General features: G+C 44.1%; 1 protein-coding gene across 1 annotated transcript; it reads right to left on the bottom strand.

Moving 5' to 3' along the window:
• Nucleotides 1–803: 803 nt before the first annotated feature.
• LOC311116812 (short transient receptor potential channel 4-like) lies at nucleotides 804–19795 on the bottom strand (the record flags this gene model as incomplete). Its single annotated transcript, XM_084191848.1, has 7 exons — nucleotides 804–1362; nucleotides 1553–1642; nucleotides 6246–6287; nucleotides 11299–11493; nucleotides 15307–15502; nucleotides 15728–15849; nucleotides 19649–19795. Coding segments are annotated over 7 exons (1351 nt in total), but the record flags the coding sequence as incomplete, so codon positions are not given.
• Nucleotides 19796–19798: the final 3 nt, after the last annotated feature.

Raw genomic sequence — 19798 nt, 5'->3', positions numbered from 1 at the left:
ACAAAGTGATGGAAAGGAAGATAGGAAAGAAAGTCTGGAGAAAGAGAAGGAGAAGTCTCCCCATTGATGACTGGTCAAAGCACAGGGCAGACTAAACTGGGAAAAAAAAGTCATTTCCCCTCTTCAGAAAGCAGTAGACATAATCCATGACATCATCATTCCATATGACATCATCCATGACGTAGTTAGGGTCTATATCCCACTGGGCAGACTGTCCCAAATGACACCCTGTTATTCCCCATACTGGGTACTGCCGTTGACCAGAGAGTAGCTGTCTTGGGGGTGAATAGAGTGTCTGAACGTGTCACAAGCTTCCCTGAGTCTCCAAAGATCACATGATCCTTCAAGCCATACACAATACATATCTAAGCCTTGTATAGTTATGCAACCCAATCCCAATGCAAGGCAAGCAAGGAATTCTGTTTAAATGTCTTGATTCCAAAATCTTTGTCTTCATATTGAAATGGTCTGACATTGGACTTGCTTGGTGACAGAACTTTTCCCTGTAAATATGCACTACTCCTCACAGAAAGCTCACTCCGATTGTCTCTCTCGCCATCCAGCAGTGACCCTATTCCACTATTTTATCTCTCTCCCATACCTAAGTCTCTCCTCCTTGGGATCCCCTTTAGACGACCCTGACGCAACCAAATCAGCACCCGACTCCTGATGGAGGAAACTCTCCCTCTCCTCCTCCTCCTCCTCCTCCTCCTCCTCTACCTCCACTTCCCTCTCTTTCCCCCTCTCTCCACCGGCCTCTTCCTCCATCTCTCCATCCTCAAACAGTCCCTTGCCCTCCTCACCCCCTGCCTCCCCCTTCCATCCCTCCCCATCCGACTCTCCTGTCTCCCCCATCTCCTCGGACACAGAGTATATATTCCCAGCCCCAACCCCTGTAGCTCCGGTTCCACCCCTCTGGCGCTTCTGGAACAACCCAAAATCAGTGATGTCCCTGGGGAAGTCTTTCCTCTGACCCTGCTTGTCTCTGGAGCTTCCGGAGGAACCACCATCGGAGGGCAGGGGGGCCAGGCCGTTAGCCAGCCCCAGCCCGTTGAAGGCCAGTCCCTCCGGGAGCCGAGGAGAGGAGGCTGTGGCGCCGCTCTGCTGGATGATGGAGGCGGTGACGCTGAACAGTGTCATCTTGTTGTTCTTCAGCTGGCCAGTAGGGGGCGTAGGTGTAGGGGTGGTGGGGACCTTAAGGGGCCGGTCGGGGTAGGCTAGGCAGGATGCCCCTCCTCCACCCCCACCAACACCCCCCGGACCACCCAGACCAACACCCCCCGGTCCACCCAGACCAGGTTTACCCGTCTTCATCATACCCATCACCTCGTAACGGAAACTAGAGATGTCCTGCTTCAGCTCCTAGAACAAAGGGACAGGGAGAAAAGAGAGGAATTAGATGAGAGAAAGCCAGGAAAACATCAGCGAAATGAACAGAATGGTTTACTCTGTTGTAAAGTGACTTGAGCCCGAGCTTCATAGTCCTTGTTCAGCGAAGAAGAAGAAACGGAGAAGAGGAGAAGAGAGTTTCCACGTCAAACCCAGTCCTCACCTTAAAGTTCTCCTCAGTCAGCCCTTCCTCTGTCTTAGCGTCTCTGATCATGGCTGCTACATATCGCTTCACCAGGTTCCTCAACACCTCCTGGAACACAAAACAAAAACAACAACATAAACCAACAACAACAACAACAATAATAATAATAATAATAATAATAATAATAATAATAATAATAATAGACAGGACATCTCTTTGGTATGATACTGTAGCATAGATGGAGAAGCATAATGAAACCATTACAAACTATTTTGTAACAAATCAAATCACATTGTATTTGTCACATGCGCCGAATACAACAGGTGAAATGCTTACTTACAAGCCCTTAACCAACAATGCAGTTTTAAGAAAAATAAGAGTTAAGAAAATATTTACTAAATAAACTAAAGTTTAAAAAGTAACAATAAAATAACAATAACAAGGCTATATACAGGGGGTACCGGTACCGAGTCAATGTGCGGGGTACAGGTTAGTCGAGGTAATTAAGGTAATATGTACATGTAGGTAGGGGTAAAGTGACTATGCAAAGATAATAAAACAGAGAGTAGCAGCAGCGTATAAAAAAAAAGGGGGGGGGGGGGGTCAATGCAAATAGTCTGGGTAGCAGTTTGATTAATTGTTCAGCAGTCTTATGGCTTGGGGGTAGAAGCTGTTAAGAAGCCTTTTGGACCTAGACTTGGCACTCCGGTACAGCTTGCCGTGCGGTAGCAGAGAAAACAGTCTATGACTATGGTGGTTGGAGTCTTTGGCAAATTTTTTGAATGGTAGGAAGCTTGGCCCCAGTGATGTACTGGGCCGTACGCACTACCCTCTTTAGCGCCTTGGGGTCGGAGGCCGAGCAGTTGCTATACCAGGAGGTGATGCAACCAGTCAGGATGCTATCGATTGTGCAGCTGTAGAAACTTTTGAGGATCTGAGGACCCATGCCAAATCTTTTCAGACTCCTTAGGGGAAATAGGCTTTGTCGTGCCCTCTTCACGACTGTCTTGGTGTGTTTGGACCATGATAGTTTGTTGGTGATGTGGACACCAAGGAACTTGAAACTCTCAACCCGCTCCACTACAGCCCCTTTGATGAAAACGGGGGTGTGCTCGGCCCTCCTTTTCCTGTAGTCTACGATCATCTCCTTTGTCTTGATCACGTTGAGGGAGAGGTAATTGTCATGGCACCACACAGCCAGGTCTCTAACCTCCTCCCTATAGGCTGTCTCAACGTTGTCGGTGATCAGGCCTACACCGTTGTGTTGTCGGCAAACTTAAATGATGGTGTTGGAGTCGTGCTTGGCCATGCAGTCGTGGGTGAACAGGGAGTACAGGAGGGGACTAAGCAGGCATCCCTGTTGAGGATCAGCATGGCAGATGTGTCGTTGCCTACTCTTACCACCTGGGGGCGGCCCGTCAGGATGTCCAGGATCTAGTTGCAGAGGGAGGTGTTTAGTCCCAGGGTCCTAAGCTTAGTGATGAGCTTTGAGGGCACTATGATGTTAAACGCTGAGCTGTAGTCAATGAAAAGCATTCTCACGTAGGTGTTCCTTTTGTCCAGGTGGGAAAGGGCAGTGTGGAGTGCAATAGAGATTGTGTCATCTGTTGATCTGTTTGGGCGGTATGCGAATTAGAGTGAGTCTAGGGTTTCTGGGATGATAGTGTTGATGTGATCCATGACAGTTCTTTCAAAAAACGTAATTACTACAGAAGTGTGCTACGGGTCGGTAGTCATTTAGGCAGGTTACCTTGGTGTTCTTGGGCACAGGGACTATGGTGGTCTGCTTGAAACATGTAGGTATTACAGACTCGGTCAGGGACAAGTTGAAAATGTCAATGAAGACACTTGTCAGTTGGTCAGCGCATGCTCTGTGTACACGTCCTGGTAATCCATCTGGCCCTGTGGCCTCATGAATGTTGACCTGTTTAAAGGTCTTACTCACATCGGCTATGGAGAGCGTGATCATATAGTCGTCGGGAACAGCTGGTGCTCTCATGCATGCATCAGTGTTGATTGCCTCGAAGCGCGCATAGAAGTAATTTAACTTTTCTGGTAGGCTCGTGTCACTGGGCAGCTCGCGGCTTCCCTTTGTAGTCCGTAATAGTTTGCAAGCCCTGTCACATCTGACGAGCGTCGGAGCTGGTGTTGTAGGATGCAATCTTAGTCCTGTATTGACTCTTTGCCTATTTGATGGTTCGTCGGAGGGCATAGCGGGATTTCTTATAAGCATCCGGGTTAGAGACCCACTCCTTGAAAGCGGAAGCTCTACGTTTTAGTGTGGATGTTGCCTGTAATCCATGGCTTCTGGTTGGGGTATGTACGTACGGTCACTGTGGGGACAACGTCATCGATGCACTTATTGATGAAGCCGTTGACTGGTGTGGTATACTCCTCAATGTCATCGGATGAATCCCGGAACATATCCCAGTCTGTGCTAGCAAAACAGTCCTGTAGCTTAGCATCTGCGTCATCTGACTACTTCCGTATTGAGCGAGTCACTGGTGCTACCTGCTTTAGTTTTAGCTTGTAAGCAGGAATCAGGAGGATATAACTATGGTCAGATTTGCTAAATGGAGGGCGAGGGAGAGCTTTGTACGTGTCTCTGTGTGTTGACTAAAGGTGGTCTTGAGTTCTTTTCCCTCTGGTTGCGCGTGACATGCTGGTAGAAATGAGGTAAAACAGATACGTTTCCCTGCATTAATGTCCCCGGCCACTAGGAGCGCCGCCTCTGGATGAGCATTTTCTTATTTTCTTAAGGCCTTATACAGCTCGTTGAGTGCTCTTAGTACCAGCATCGGTTTGGGGTGGTAAATAGACGGCTATGAAAAATATAGATAAAAACTATTTTGGTAAATAGTGCAGTCTGTGTGGTCTGCAGCTTATCATGAGATACTCTACCTCAGGGGAGCAAAACCTTGAGACTTCCTTAATATTAGAGATTGCGCACCAGCTGTTATAATAATAATAATTATATGCTATTTAGCAGACGCTTTTATCCAAAGCGACTTACAGTCATGTGTGCATAAATTTTTACGTATGGGTGGTCCCGGGGATCGAACCCACTACCTTGGCGTTACAAGAGCCGTGCTCTACCAATTGAGCTACAGAGGACCACAAAGTTATTGACAAATAGACACACACCACCACCCCTCATCTTACTGGAGGTAGCTGTTCTGTCCTGCCGACGCACGGAAAAAAACAGCCAACTCTATATTATCCATATCGTCGTTCAGCCACGACTCAGTGAAACATAAGATATTTCAGTTTTTAATGTCCCGTTGGTAGGATAGTCTCAAACGTAGCTCATCCAGTTTATTCTCCAATGATTCCACGTTGGCCAATAGGACAGATGCTAGAGGCGGGGACTGAGCACGCACCCCTGACGGGCCCCCTTGTTGAGGGTCAGCATGGAGCATGTGTTGTTGCCTACCCTCACCACCTGGGGGGCGGCCCGTCCAGAATCCAGTTGCAGATGGAAGTGTTCAGTCTCAGGGTCCTGAGCTTAGTGATGATCTTGGAGGGTACTTTGGTGTTGAATGCTGAGCTGTAGTCAATGAACAGCATTCTCACATACGTAGGTGTTCCTCTTATTCAGGTGGGAGAGGGCAGTGTGGAGTGTAATTGAGATTGTGTCATATGTGGATCTGTTGGGGCGATATGCAAATTGGAGTGGGTCCAGGGTTTCTTGGATGATGGTGTTGATGTGAGCCATGACCAGTGTTTCAAAGCATTTCATGGCTAAAGATGTGAGTGGTACGGGGCAATTTAGACAGGTTACCTTGGCGTTTTTGGGCACAGGGACTATGGTGTCTGCTTGAAACGTGTAAGTGTTACAGACTGCCAACTGGTCAGCGCATGCTCTGAGTACAGGTCCTGGTCATCTGTCTGGCCCTGTGTCCTTTTGAATGTCCTGTTTAACCCTTGGCCTACAATGTCCGCGCCCCCCGTGGAAATCGAATTAACATAATAAATAAATCCCCATCAAAATCCGTAGGTTTAAGCTAGAGATATCTGTTTTTTGCATGGGCTGCGTCTCAATCCGCCACATCCGCTGATATCGCCATTCCGCATCTGCAGTGAAAGGTGGCAGAGCTACTGCTGTGTTTGTCAGACCATGAGACATCCTGAAAATTGGTCTTCTCACGAAAACGTCTGTAGTGTCCAAACGATTTGGCCTACAAACTATAACACGCTATTGAAAGATGAGACTCTCTGTTGTGCTCTAGGATGCCCACAAGCGTTACAAGACTCATCTGAATGTCCCCGGTACCAGTTTAAAAAATGAATGGAAGAATATATGGAGATAGTTTAGTGCCTAAAATATGGGGATATATACATGTAAAAAAATAAATATACAGTACCAGTCAAAAATTTGGACACACCTACTCATTCCAGGGTGTATTTTTACTATTTTTTACATTGTAGAATAATAGTGAAGACATCAAAACTATGAAATAACACATATGGAATCATGTAGTAACCAAAAAAGTGTTAAACAAATCAAAATATATTTTATATTTGAGATTCTTCCAAGTAGCCACACTTTTCCTTGACAGCTTTGCACACTCTTGTGTGTGGTGTGTACCTTTATTATTGTGTGTGTGTGCGTGTGCTTGAGTGTGAGTGTGTGTGTGGGTGTACGAGTGTGTGCATGTGCACTTGTATGAGTGTGTGTGTGTGCGTGTGTCTTTAACAGAGACATCATTACCTGGTACTGGTGGTTTCTCCTCAGGTTCTCTGCAGCTCGCGTCTATAGAGAGAGAGAGAGAGAGAGAGAGAGAGAGAGAGAGAGAGAGAGAGAGAGAGAGAGAGAGAGAGAGAGAGAGAGAGAGAGAGAGGGAGATAGAGAGGAGAGAGAGAGAGGGGGAGAGTGAGGGGAGAGTGAGCAGTGAGAGGGGTGAGAGAGAGAGCGAGGGGTGAGAGCGAAGAGTGAGAGCAAAGGGTAAGAGAGGGGTGAGAGAGGGGTGAGAGAGAGAGAGCGAGAGAGAGGGGTGAGAGAGAGGGGTGAGAGAGAGGTAGATGGATATGATTAATTATCCCAGCATTACAGTGTCAAACAGCCCTTTTCTCATCTCCTTATTGAATGGTTCCTGAGTCTCTCAGTGTGGAGCCTGTAGAGAATAAATGGTCTGAAGAATAACATCATGGTCACCAGCTGTGTGTGTTTGTAGAAGTGTCTGAATTATTACAGCAAGTCAATGAGGACTGAAATCACAGAAAAGTGGATGAGCAGTGTCATGCTGTTCGCACTGTCATAACAATCAATCGTGTGTGTGTTCATGCGTAAATGCATGTGTGTGTTTAAGGCTGTGTCCCTCACTCCCTCCAGTATGGATGGATGGATGGATGGATGGATGGATGGATGGATGGATGGATGGATGGATGGATGGATGGAAGGATGGAAGGATGGAAGGATGGATGGAAGGAAGGATGGAAGGAAGGATGGAAGGATGGAAGGAAGGATGGACGGATGGAAGGATGGAAGGAAGGAAGGAAGGAAGGAAGGAAGGAAGGAAGGAAGGAAGGAAGGAAGGAAGGAAGGAAGGAAGGAAGGAAGGAAGGAAGGAAGGAAGGAAGGAAGGAAGGAAGGAAGGACGGAAGGAAGGAAGGAAGGATGGATGGAAGGATGGAAGGATGGAAGGATGGATGGAAGGATGGAAGGAAGGATGGAAGGATGGAAGGATGGATGGAAGGAAGGAAGGAAGGATGGATGGATGGATGGATGGATTGAAGGAAGGAAGGATGGATGGATGGATGGAAGGAAGGAAGGATGGACGGAAGTGTCACCACCAAGGCTATTAAGGTTCTACGTTTATATATTTGTTTTTATTTGTATTAGTTGTAAGATTTTTTTCAGTTTAATTCAGTTTCAGTCAGAGAGAGTTTTCAGATCCACTTGATTCTTTTTTTTTTTTTGCATTTTTATATTGTTTATTTTCAGTTTTAGTGTTAGGGACAGAATGAAGCCTATGTGTGGGAGACTAGGAGCTAGTAATTGTGTTCTTGCCATTGTGGTGTAGTAATGTATAAGCTGATGGGTTGAAGCGCGATGAAAAACGTCTCCCCTGTTTAGGTCCCTTAGCTACCACATTGTATCAGCGTGAAGCGCACCCAGGCTGATGATGATGCTCTGTGTGACTGTCTGAGAGCAAAGAATTGCATCGTGCTCATGTGAATAGGCGCGTTCGAGCGGATCACTTTCGTGAAGTCAGTGACAATCGTTGGTCACCACCTTTCAAAGTGTGTTGGATTCTGGGGATAAAAATTGTCCGACTTGCACCTTCATGTCGACTGCATGAACATAAATCATGTCATCAAAGGTCATGAAGTTTTGACTGCAGTCGACTACAAGTTGCTGCAGTTGCTCTTCATCCTGCCGCCATTTCTTGCATTGTGGGACGCTCTATTGTCAACCAATCACTAGGATGTTTTTGTTTGACCCACACGAACGTGACCAAAGACATAACTGAAACAGGAACCAATTTGTTGGGATTTATGTGTACAGTCGTTTTCAAAAGTTTTGAGAATGACACAAATATTAATTTTCACAAAGTCTGCTGCCTCAGTTTTTATGATGGCAATTTGCATATACTCCAGAATGTTATCAAGAGTGATCAGATTAATTGCAAAGTCCCTCTTTGCCATGAAAATTAACTTAATCCCCCAAAAACATTTCCACTGCATTTCAGCCCTGCAACAAAAGGACCAGCTGACATCATGTCAGTGATTCTCTCGTTAACACAGGTGAGCGTGTTGACGAGGACAAGCTGGAGATCACTCTGTCATGCTGATTGAGTTAGAATAACAGACGGGAAGCTTTAAAAGGAGGGTGGTGCTTGAAATCATTGTTATTCCTCTGTTAATGGTTACCTGCAAGGAAACACATACCGTCATCATTGCTTTGCACAAAAAGGGCTTCACAGGCAAGGATATTGCTGCTAGTAAGATTGCACCTAAATCAACCATTTATCGGATCATCAAGAACTTCAAGGAGAGAGGTTCAATTGTTGTGAAGAAGGCTTCAGGGCGCCCAAGAAAGTCCAGCAAGTGCCAGGACCATCTCCTAAAGTTGATTCAGCTGCGGGATCGGGACACCACCAGTGCAGAGCTTGCTCAGGAATGGCAGCAGGCAGGTGTGAGTGCATCTGCACGCACAGTGAAGCGAAGAATTTTGGAGGATGCCCTGGTGTCAAGAAGGGCAGCGAGGAAGCCACTTCTCTCCAGGAAAAACATCAGGGACAGACTAATATTCTGCAAAAGGTACAGGGATTGGACTGCTGAGGACTGGGGTAAAGTAATTTTCTCTGATGAATCCCCTTTCCGATTGTTTAGGGCATTCGGAAAAAAGCTTGTCTGGAGAAGACAAGGTGAGCGCTACCATCAGTCCTGTGTCATGCCAACAGTAAAGCATCCTGAGACCATTAATGTGTGGGGTTGCTTCTCAGCCAAGGGAGTGGGCTCACTCACAATTCTGCCTAAGAACACAGCCATGAATAAAGAACGGTACCAACACATCCTCCGAGAGCAACTTCTCTCAACCATCCAAGAACAGTTTGGTGACGACCAATGCCTTTTTCAGCATGATGGAGCACCTTGCCATAAGGCAAAGGTGATAACTAAGTGGCTCGGGGAACAAAACATTGACATTTGGGTCCATGGCCAGGAAACTCCCCACACCTTAATCCCATTGAGAACTTGTGGTCAACCCTCAAGAGGCAGATGGACAAACAAAAACCCACAAATTCTGACAAACTCCAAGCATTGATTATGCAAGAATGGGCTGCCATCAGTCAGGATGTGGCCCAGAAGTTAATTGACAGCATGCCAGGGCGGATTGCAGAGGTCTTGAAAAAGAATGGTCAACACTGCAAATTTTGACTCTTTGCATAAACTTAATGTAATTGTCAATAAAAGCCTTTGACACTTATGGAATGCTTGTAATTATACTTCAGTATACCACAGTAACATCTGACAAAAATATCTAAAAACACTGAAGCAGCAAACTTTGTGAAGACCAATACTTGTGTCATTCTCAAAACTTTTGACCACGACCGGATATATGTAAATGAATGGGATATTTGAAGCTCTCTCACTAATTGATTAATTTATTGCACAACGCGTACACACATTATGATATTATGATTTCAGTTTGTGAGTGTGTGATATGGACGTTAGATAGGCCTACATGTTTATTTCAACATTATAAAGAAAACATATAAATAATGGCCTCACTGCCATGTTGATCTGAGCCACGTTAGTCCGACTTTCGTTAGTCTGACTTTCGTTAGTCCGACTTTCGGCTGTCGTAGATTCACCTCCCTGGACTTCACTCCTCCACTTTAGTCTGCAGTCGGTTGCTTCAGCCTAACCACTCAAACGCACCCAATATCTGCGGTGCTGCTCGTGGCAACGTCATCTAGCGGTCTACCTTTAAATTATAAAGTAAATCCCAATTGTGACCCGCCAGATTTAGTAGATTGAAATACCCATAAAAAAGTTTTAAAACCCCATTTGAAACCCAATCGACTTTTGTCACCCCAATAAACAAAAACTGAACATAATTCATTATTGTTTTTATGTTATTTTAGTTATTTTTGGACTCAAAGATCATAGTTTCAGTATAGTTTTAGTTTTTCATACAGGTTTATTAATGATTTTATTTCAGTTTACTAAATAGTTGTTTCCTGATTAGTTTTAGTTGAATATAATAATCTTGGTCACTACTCTCCCCAGGGTGTCTGCCTGTAGTATAGTAGTAGTATGTGTGTGCTGGTACGGTACCTGCCAAAATAAAGGAAAACACCAACATAAAGTGTCTTAATAGGGCGATAATCCACCACGAGACACCAGAAAAGCTTCAGTGCACCTCGGCAAGTGTCTGGAACTCTATTGGAGGGATGCGACACCATTCTTCCACGAGAAATTCCATAATTTGGTGTTTTGTTGACGGTGGTGGAAAACCCTGTCTCAGGCGCCGCTCCAGAATCTCCCATAAGCGTTGAATTGGGTTGAGATCTGGTGACTGAGACGGCCGTGGCATATGGTTTACATCTTTTTAATGCTCATCAAACCCTTCAGTGACCACTCGTACCCTGTGGATGGGGGCATCGTCATCCTATGCGGGCAAAGCCATGGTAGTTAGCAGGTGGGCAGCAGGTAGCCTCGATGTTAAGCGCGTTGGGCCGGTAACTGAATGGTTGCTGGTTTGAATCCCCAAGCCGACTAATAATATAATTTGTCATTTTTTTTGGTGCATACAATATAGCTCAGTATTTGAATTATTTATTTTATACAGTCATTATTGCTAATCTTTATCAAGGGTGTCAAAAATGTCAGACCCCACTGTATGTGTGTGTATGTGTGTCACCTCTCCCCCCACAAGGTGCCTGCCTCCTGTCTGTGTGAGTATATCTGTCATCACTCACCCCCAGGGTGCCAAAATGTGCCTCCTGTCTGTGTGAGTATATCTGTCATCACTCACCCCCAGGGTGCCAAAATGTGCCTCCTGTCTGTGTGAGTATATCTGTCATCACTCACCCCCAGGGTGCCAAAATGTGCCTCCTGTCTGTGTGAGTATATCTGTCATCACTCACCCCCAGGGTGCCAAAATGTGCCTCCTGTCTGTGTGAGTATATCTGTCATCACTCACCCCCAGGGTGCCAAAATGTGCCTCCTGTCTGTGTGAGTATATCTGTCATCACTCACCCCCAGGGTGCCAAAATGTGCCTCCTGTCTGTGTGAGTATATCTGTCATCACTCACCCCCAGGGTGCCCAAGGTGTCAGTTGGTTTGGAGCGGGTCCTCTTACAGATATGAGTCTTGGTCCAACACACCAGGTACCACACTGACTTGGGACTGGGCACCATGTTGAAAGGAGAAGGTAGAGTACCGCCCTCCTCAAAGTAACTCATCCACAGCTTGGTCCTTGCGAACTTCCACTCAATGTCTGCATGGTCCTGCATAGGTTGAGGTGAAGAGGAAATTCAGGAACTCTTGGAGGACAGTGGACGGTGATAAACATGCTTCTTTATTGTTAAAACTACAACCAAACATGCTGTTTGCCCTAAGCCAAGCCTTCATCGGGGGTTTTCAGTCAGGAGAGAGTACACTGTAAAAAATATATATTTTTTAAGTCAACTTAAAAAGGTTGAACAATGCTGCCTTCAATTTTGACTCAACAAATCTTTTTTTGCAATGAAAAAACGTCTGTATTTTTTTGTTGAGTTGACTTTGGAAAATGAGCTGAAACAACTAAAACGGCAAATTATGTTTTACAATGAAGATTAAAACACAGACTAAACTACAGACCGCATGAGCAAGAGACAAGATGGAACACACACTGGAGGGTGATACGTTAGAGGTGGGTGGAGAGAGAAATAGACTGACAGACTGAGACAAGAGAGACAGGGTATTGGAAATAGAATAGCACCTAAACAGACTGAGACAAGAGAGACAGGGTATTGGAAATATAATAGCACCTAAACAGACTGAGACAAGAGAGACAGGGTATTGGAAATAGAATAGCACCTAAACAGACTGAGACAAGAGAGAGAGGGTATTGGAAATAGAATAGCACCTAATTGTCACCTTTATTGAAATAGATAACTCAGAGCATGTAATCAGAGAATGCACTCACAGCGATGTGTTGGTAGGAGTTGTTTATCATGGTATACTAATAGTATAGCAGTAGTATTGCAGCAGTGTAGTATAGTAGCAGTAGTATAGAATTATATTATTATAGTAGTAGTATAGCAGCAGTATTATAGCAGAAGTATAGTAGTATAGCAGCAGTAGTATAGTAGTAGTATAGTAGCAGTAGTATAGTAGTAGTAGTAGTAGTATAGTATTAGTAGAATAGTAGTAGTATAGTAGTAGTAGTAGTAGTATAGTAGTAGTATATTAGCAGTAGTATAGTAGTAGTATAGTAGCAGTAGTATAGTAGCAGTAGTATAGTAGCAGTATAGTAGTAGTAGTATAGTAGTAGTATAGTAGCAGTAATCTAGTAGCAGTAGTATAGTAGCAGTATTATAGTAGCAGTATTATAGTAGCAGTAGTATAGTATCAATAGTATAGTAGCAGTAGTGTAGTAGTAGTATAGTAGCAGTATTATAGCAGTAGTATAGTATCAATACTATAGTAGCAGTAGTATAGCAGTAGTATAGTAGTAGTATATTAGTAGTAGTAGTAGTATAGTAGTAGTAGTATAATAGTAGTAGTATAGTAGTAGCAGTATAGTAGTAGTATAGTAGTAGTAGTATAGTAGTAGTAGTATAGCAGTAGTATAGTAGCAGTAGTATAGTAGCAGTAGTATAGTAGCAGTAATATAGTTGTAGTAGTATAGTAGTAGTATAGAAGCAGTAGTATAGCAGTAGTATAGTAGTAGTATAGTAGTATAGTAGTAGTAGTATAGTAGCAGTAGTATAGTAACAGTAGTATAGTAGCAGTATAGTAGCAGTAGTATAGTAGTAGTAGTATAGTAATAGTATAGTAGTAGTAGTATAGTAGCAGTAGTATAGTAGTATAGTAGTAGTAGTAATATAGTAGCATTAGTATAGTAGCAGTATAGTAGCAGTATTATAGTAACAGTAGTATAGTATCAATAGTATAGTAGCAGTATTATAGTAGCAGTATTATAGCAGTAGTATAGTATCAATAGTATAGTAGCAGTAGTATAGTAGCAGTATAGTAGTAGTAGTATATTAGCAGTATTATAGTAGTAGTATAGTAGCAGTATTATAGTAGTAGTATAGTAGCAGTATTATAGTAGCAGTAGTATAGTATTAGTATAGTAGCAGTAGTATAGTAGCAGTAGTATAGTAGTATTATAGTAGCAGTAGTATAGTAGTATTATAGTAGCAGTAGTATAGTAGTAGTAGTATAGTAGTATTATAGTAGTAGTAGTATAGTAGCAGTAGTATATTAGTATTATAGTAGTAGTATAGTAGCAGTAGTATAGCAGCAGTATAGTAGCAGTATTATAAACTCAGCAAAAAAGAAACATCCTCTCACTGTCAACTGCATATATTTTCAGCAAACTTAACATGTGTAAATATTTGTATGAACATAACAAGATTCAACAACAGACATAAACTGAACAAGTTCCACAGACATGGAAATGGAATAATGTGTCCCTGAACAAATGGGGGTCCAAATCAAAAGTAACAGTCAGTATCTGGTGTGGCCATCAGCTGCATTAAGTACTGCAGTGCATCTTCTCCTCATGGTCTGCACCAGATTTGCCAGTTCTTGCTGTGAGATGTTACCCCACTCTTCCACCAAGGCACCTGCAAGATCCCGGACATTTCTGGGTGGAATGGCCCTAGCCCTCACCCTCCGATCCAACAGGTCCCAGATGTGCTCAATGGGATTGAGATCCGGGCTCTTCGCTGGCCATGGCAGAACACTGACATTCCTGTCTTGCAGGAAATCACGCACAGAACCAGCAGTATGGCTGGTGGCATTGTCATGCTGGAGGGTCATGTCAGGATGAGTCTGCAGGAAGGGTACCACATGAGGGAGGAGGATGTCTTCCCTGTAACGCACAGCGTTGAGATTGCCTGCAATGACAACAAGCTCAGTCCAATGATGCTGTGACACACCGCCCCAGACCATGACGGACCCTCCACCTCCAAATCGATTCCGCTCCAGAGTACAGGCCTCGGTGTAACGCTCATTCCTTCGACGATAAACGCAAATCTGACCATCACCCCTTGTGAGACAAAACTGCGACTCGTCAGTGAAGAGCACTTTTTGCCAGTCCCTGTCTGGTCCAGCGACGGTGGGTTTGTGCCCATAGGCGAGGTTGTTGCCGGTGATGTCTGGTGAGGACCTGCCTTACAACAGGCCTACAAGCCCTCAGTCCAGCCTCTTTCAGCCTATTGCGGACAGTCTGAGCACTGATGGAGGGATTGTGCGTTCCTGGTGTAACTCGGGCAGTTGTTGTTGCCATCCTGTACCTGTCCAGCAGGTGTGATGTTTGGATGTACCAATCCTGTGCAGGTGTTGTTACACGTGGTCTGCCACTGGGAGGACAATCAGCTGTCCGTCCTGTCTCCCTGTAGCGCTGTCTTAGGCGTCTCACAGTACGGACATTGCAATTTATTGCCCTGGCCACATCTGCAGTCCTCCTGCCTCCTTGCAGCATGCCTAAGGCATGTTCACGCAGATGAGCAGGGACCCTGGGCATCTTTCTTTTGGTGTTTTTCAGAGTCAGTAGAAAGGCCTCTTTAGTGTCCTAAGTTTTCATAACTGTGACCTTAATTGCCTACCATCTGTAAGCTGTTAGTGTCTTAACGACAGTTCCACAGGTGCATGTTCATTAATTGTTTATGGTTCATTGAACCAGCATGGGAAACAGTGTTTAAACCCTTTACAATGAAGATCTGTGAAGTTATTTGGATTTTTACGAATTATCTTTGAAAGACAGGGTCCTGAAAGAGGGACGTTTCTTATTTTGCTGAGTTTAGTAGTAGTATAGTAGCAGTATAGTAGCAGTAGTATAGTAGTATTATAGTAGTATTATAGTAGTATTATAGTAGCATTATAGTAGCAGTAGTATAGTAGTAGTATAGCAGTAGTACAGTAGTAGTATAGTAGCAGTATTATAGTAGCAGTATTATATTAGTATTATAGTAGCAGTAGTATAGTAGTATATCATTAGTATAATAGTAGTATAGTGGTATTATTGTTGTATTATAGTGTTAGTATAATAGTAGTATAGTGGCAGTATAGTAATAATATAGTGGTAGTATAGTAGTAGTAGTACTCACAGCGATGTGTTGATAGGAATTGTTCATCATGGCGATCAGCATGTTTAGTAGAACCACCAGAGAGATTATGTTATAGGTTCCAAACATGGTGGCCCCTACAAACTCTGTAAACTGATGGTCAGCGTCTACGTTGGTCACATACAGGCTGATCAGACCAAAGATGGACCAGAACAGAGACTGGAGCGTCTCAAACAACCTAGAGGAGGGAAGGAGGGAGGGAGGGAGGGTGGGATGGGAAGAGATGGAGAGAGGAGGAGGAGGAGAAGGAGAGAGAGAGAGAGAGAGAGAGAGAGAGAGAGAGAGAGAGAGAGAGAGAGAGAGAGAGAGAGAGAGAAGGAGAGATACAGAGAGACAGAGAGATAGATAATAATTATATTTGGACAATTCTACCACACACAAGCACAAACATCCTCTAACTCACGTGGAGAAGGCGTTGTTCTGCTCCACACAGCGGATGCCTTTACACTTGCCCCTCTCGTCTGAGGCCTTGGTCTCATAGTAGAAGTAGAGCTGGTTCAGCCCGTTGGCAAACGCCAGCAACACCTAGAACCACATGAATAGAGGGAATAGATAAAAGGGAGATAACTGAGTCGGTTGCACAACTGAAGGCATTCAACCGAAATGTGTCAGAGATGCGCGGGGGGGGGGAATGCTGCCTTAATCTATGTCATTGGCGCCCAGGGAGCAGTTGCTGTTGACTGACTTGCTCAAGGGCAGAACTGCAGATTTTTTTGCCGGCTCGATCCAGCGACCTTTCGGTTCCTGGCCCAACGCTCTTAACCGCTAGGCTAAATGCCGCCCCAGTTAAAGGATACCTTTATGCAACGTACACACTGAACAAAATACAAATGCAGCAAGCAACAATTTAAAAGATTTTACTGAAAAACAGTTCATGTAAGGAAATCAGTCAATTGAAATCAATGAATTAGGCCCTCATCTATTGATTCCACATGACTGGGAATACAGATATGCATATGTTGGTCACAGATACCTTTAAAAAAAAGTAGGGGAGTGGATCAGAAAACCAGTGAGTATATGGTGTTTTTTATTTTTTATTTCACCTTTATTTAACCAGGTAAGCCAGTTGAGAACAAGTTCTCATTTACAACTGCGACCTGGCCAAGATAAAGCAAAGCAGTGCGATAAAAACAACAACAACACAAGAGTTACATATGGAATAAACAAAACGTACAGTCAATAACACAATAGAAAATCTATATACAGTGTGTGCAAATGTAGTAAGTTATGGAGGTAAGGCAATAAATAGGCCATAGTGCAAAAATAATTACAATTTAGTATTAACACTGGAGTGATAGATGTGCAGAATATGAGGTGGGTGTTGCTATGGTGACCAATGATTTCAGCTTCCAGGAATTGTGTACAGATCCTTGTGACATGGGGCCGTGCATTATCATTCTGAAACATGAGGTGATGGCGGCGGATGAATGGCACGACAATGGGCCTCAGGTATCTCATGGTATCTCTGTGCATTCAAATTGCCATCGAAAAAATGCAATTGTGTTTGTTGTCTGTAGCTTATGCCTGCCTATACCGTAACCCCACCGCCACCATGGGGTACTCTGTTTAAAACGTTTATATCAGCAAACTGCTCACCCACATGACGCCATACACGCTGTCTGCCATCTGCCCGGTACAGTTGAAACCAGGATTAATCCGTGAAGAGCACACTTCTACAGCATGCCAGTAGGCATCGAAGGTGAGCATTTCCCCACTGATGACGGTTAGGATGCCGAACTGTAGTCAGGTCAAGATCCTGGTGAGGACGACGAGATGAGCTTCCCTGAGATGGTTTCTGACAGTTTGTGCAGAAATTCTTCAGTTGTGCAAACCCACAGTTTCATCAGCTGTCCGGGTGGCTGGTCTCAGATGGTTGAATCCAGATGTGGAGTTCCTGAGCTGGCGTGGTTACACGTGGTCCGCAGTTATGAGGCGGCTTATGGTAGAGAAATTAACAATAAGTTATCTGTCAACAGCTCTGGTGGTAATTCCTGCATGCCAATTGCACGCTCCCTCAAAACTTGAGACATCTGCGGCATTGCGTTGTGTGACAAAACAGCACATTTTAGAGTGGCCTTTTATTGTCCCCCAGCACAAGGTGCACCTGTGTAATGATCATGATGTTTAATCATCTTCTTGACATGCCACACCTGTCAGGTGGATGGATTATCTTGGCAAAGGAGAAATGCTGACTAACAGGGATGTAAACTAATTTGTGCTCAACTTTTGAGAGAAATAAGCTTTTTTGTGCGTGTGGAACATTTCTGTAAATATTTGTCTACTGACATATTTATTGAACAGCTCAGTGGTAGAGATAATAAGGTCTATTGACAGGCTGAGACTGCTTCCCTGTGTGTGTGTGTGTGTGTGTGTGTGTGTGTGTGTGTGTGTGTGTGTGTGTGTGTGTGTGTGTGTGTGTGTGTGTGTGTGTGTGTGCGTGTGTGCGTGCGTGTATATTGAACATCTACAGTGGGGAAAAAAAGTATTTAGTCAGCCACCAATTGTGCAAGTTCTCCCACTTAAAAAGATGAGAGAGGCCTGTAATTTTCATCATAGGTACACGTCAACTATGACAGACAAATTGAGGAAAAAAAATCCAGAAAATCACATTGTAGGATTTTTAATGAATTTATTTGCAAATTATGGTGGAAAATAAGTATTTGGTCACCTACAAACAAGCAAGATTTCTGGCTCTCACAGACCTGTAACTTCTTCTTTAAGAGGCTCCTCTGTCCTCCACTCGTTACCTGTATTAATGGCACCTGTTTGAACTTGTTATCAGTATAAAAGACACCTGTCCACAACCTCAAACAGTCACACTCCAAACTCCACTATGGCCAAGACCAAAGAGCTGTCAAAGGACACCAGAAACAAAATTGTAGACCTGCACCAGGCTGGGAAGACTGAATCTGCAATAGGTAAGCAGCTTGGTTTGAAGAAATCAACTGTGGGAGCAATTATTAGGAAATGGAAGACATACAAGACCACTGATAATCTCCCTCCATCTGGGGCTCCACGCAAGATCTCACCCCGTGGAGTCAAAATGATCACAAGAATGGTGAGCAAAAATCCCAGAACCACACGGGGGGACCTAGTGAATGACCTGCAGAGAGCTGGGACCAAAGTAACAAAGCCTACCATCAGTAACACACTACGCCGCCAGGGACTCAAATCCTGCAGTGACAGACGTGTCCCCCTGCTTAAGCCAGTACATGTCCAGGCCCGTCTGAAGTTTGCTAGAGTGCATTTCGATGATCCAGAAGAGGATTGGGAGAATGTCATATGGTCAGATGAAACCAAAATAGAACTTTTTGGTAAAAACTCAACTCGTCGTGTTTGGAGGACAAAGAATGCTGAGTTGCATCCAAAGAACACCATACCTACTGTGAAGCATAGGGGTGGAAACATCATGCTTTGGGGCTGTTTTTCTGCAAAGGGACCAGGACGACTGATCCGTGTAAAGGAAATAATGAATGGGGCCATGTATCGTGAGATTTTGAGTGAAAACCTCCTTCCATCAGCAAGGGCATTGAAGATGAAACGTGGCTGGGTCTTTCAGCATGACAATGATCCCAAACACACCGCCCGGGCAACGAAGGAGTGGCTTCGTAAGAAGCATTTCAAGGGCCTGGAGTGGCCTAGCCAGTCTCCAGATCTCAACCCCATAGAAAATCTTTGGAGGGAGTTGAAAGTCCGTGTTGCCCAGCGACAGCCCCAAAACATCACTGCTTTAGAGGAGATCTGCATGGAGGAATGGGCCAAAATACCAGCAACAGTGTGTGAAAACCTTGTGAAGACTTACAGAAAACGTTTGACCTGTGTCATTGCCAACAAAGGGTCTATAACAAAGTATTGAGACATTTTTGTTATTGACCAAATACTTATTTTCCACCATAATTTGCAAATAAATTCATTAAAAATCCTACAATGTGATTTTCTGGATTTTTTTTCCTCATTTTGTCTGTCATAGTTGACGTGTACCTATGATGAAAATTACAGGCCTCTCTCATCTTTTTAAGTGGGAGAACTTGCACAATTGGTGGCTGACTAAATACTTTTTTTCCCCACTGTATGTCCGTTTTCATGAGGGATAGAAGAATGTCAGATATCAGCACAAAGAGCAAAGCGGTATGTATGTATGAAAGCAAATACATTATTAAACGCTTATGGGTTTAGGTGTGTTCCTTTATTATTGTGTGTGGGTGTGTGTGTGTATGCATGTGTTGTGTGTGTGTTTGTCTGTGTTCATGCTGTGTTTGTGTCTGTCTGCATCTTTGTGTGTGTGTGTGTGTGTGTGTGTGTGTGTGGTGTGTGTTTCACTCACCAGACAGTATATAAAGAGGAACTTGAGGATGTCCAGCAGCATGCGTCCCAGGGAGATCTGTAGAGGTCCCAGGTGGGAGTTGGCTGTGAACAGGGAGATGAGACGAAGGGAACTGAAGATGTTGGCAATGGCAAACACAGCCTCAGCTAC

This window comes from Coregonus lavaretus (assembly GCF_964263955.1).
Source record: "Coregonus lavaretus genome assembly, contig: HAP1_SCAFFOLD_7574, whole genome shotgun sequence".
Lineage (NCBI taxonomy): Eukaryota > Metazoa > Chordata > Actinopteri > Salmoniformes > Salmonidae > Coregonus > Coregonus lavaretus.
Note: the sequence above shows the minus strand (reverse complement) of the source record. Positions and strands in the feature narration are given on the sequence as shown.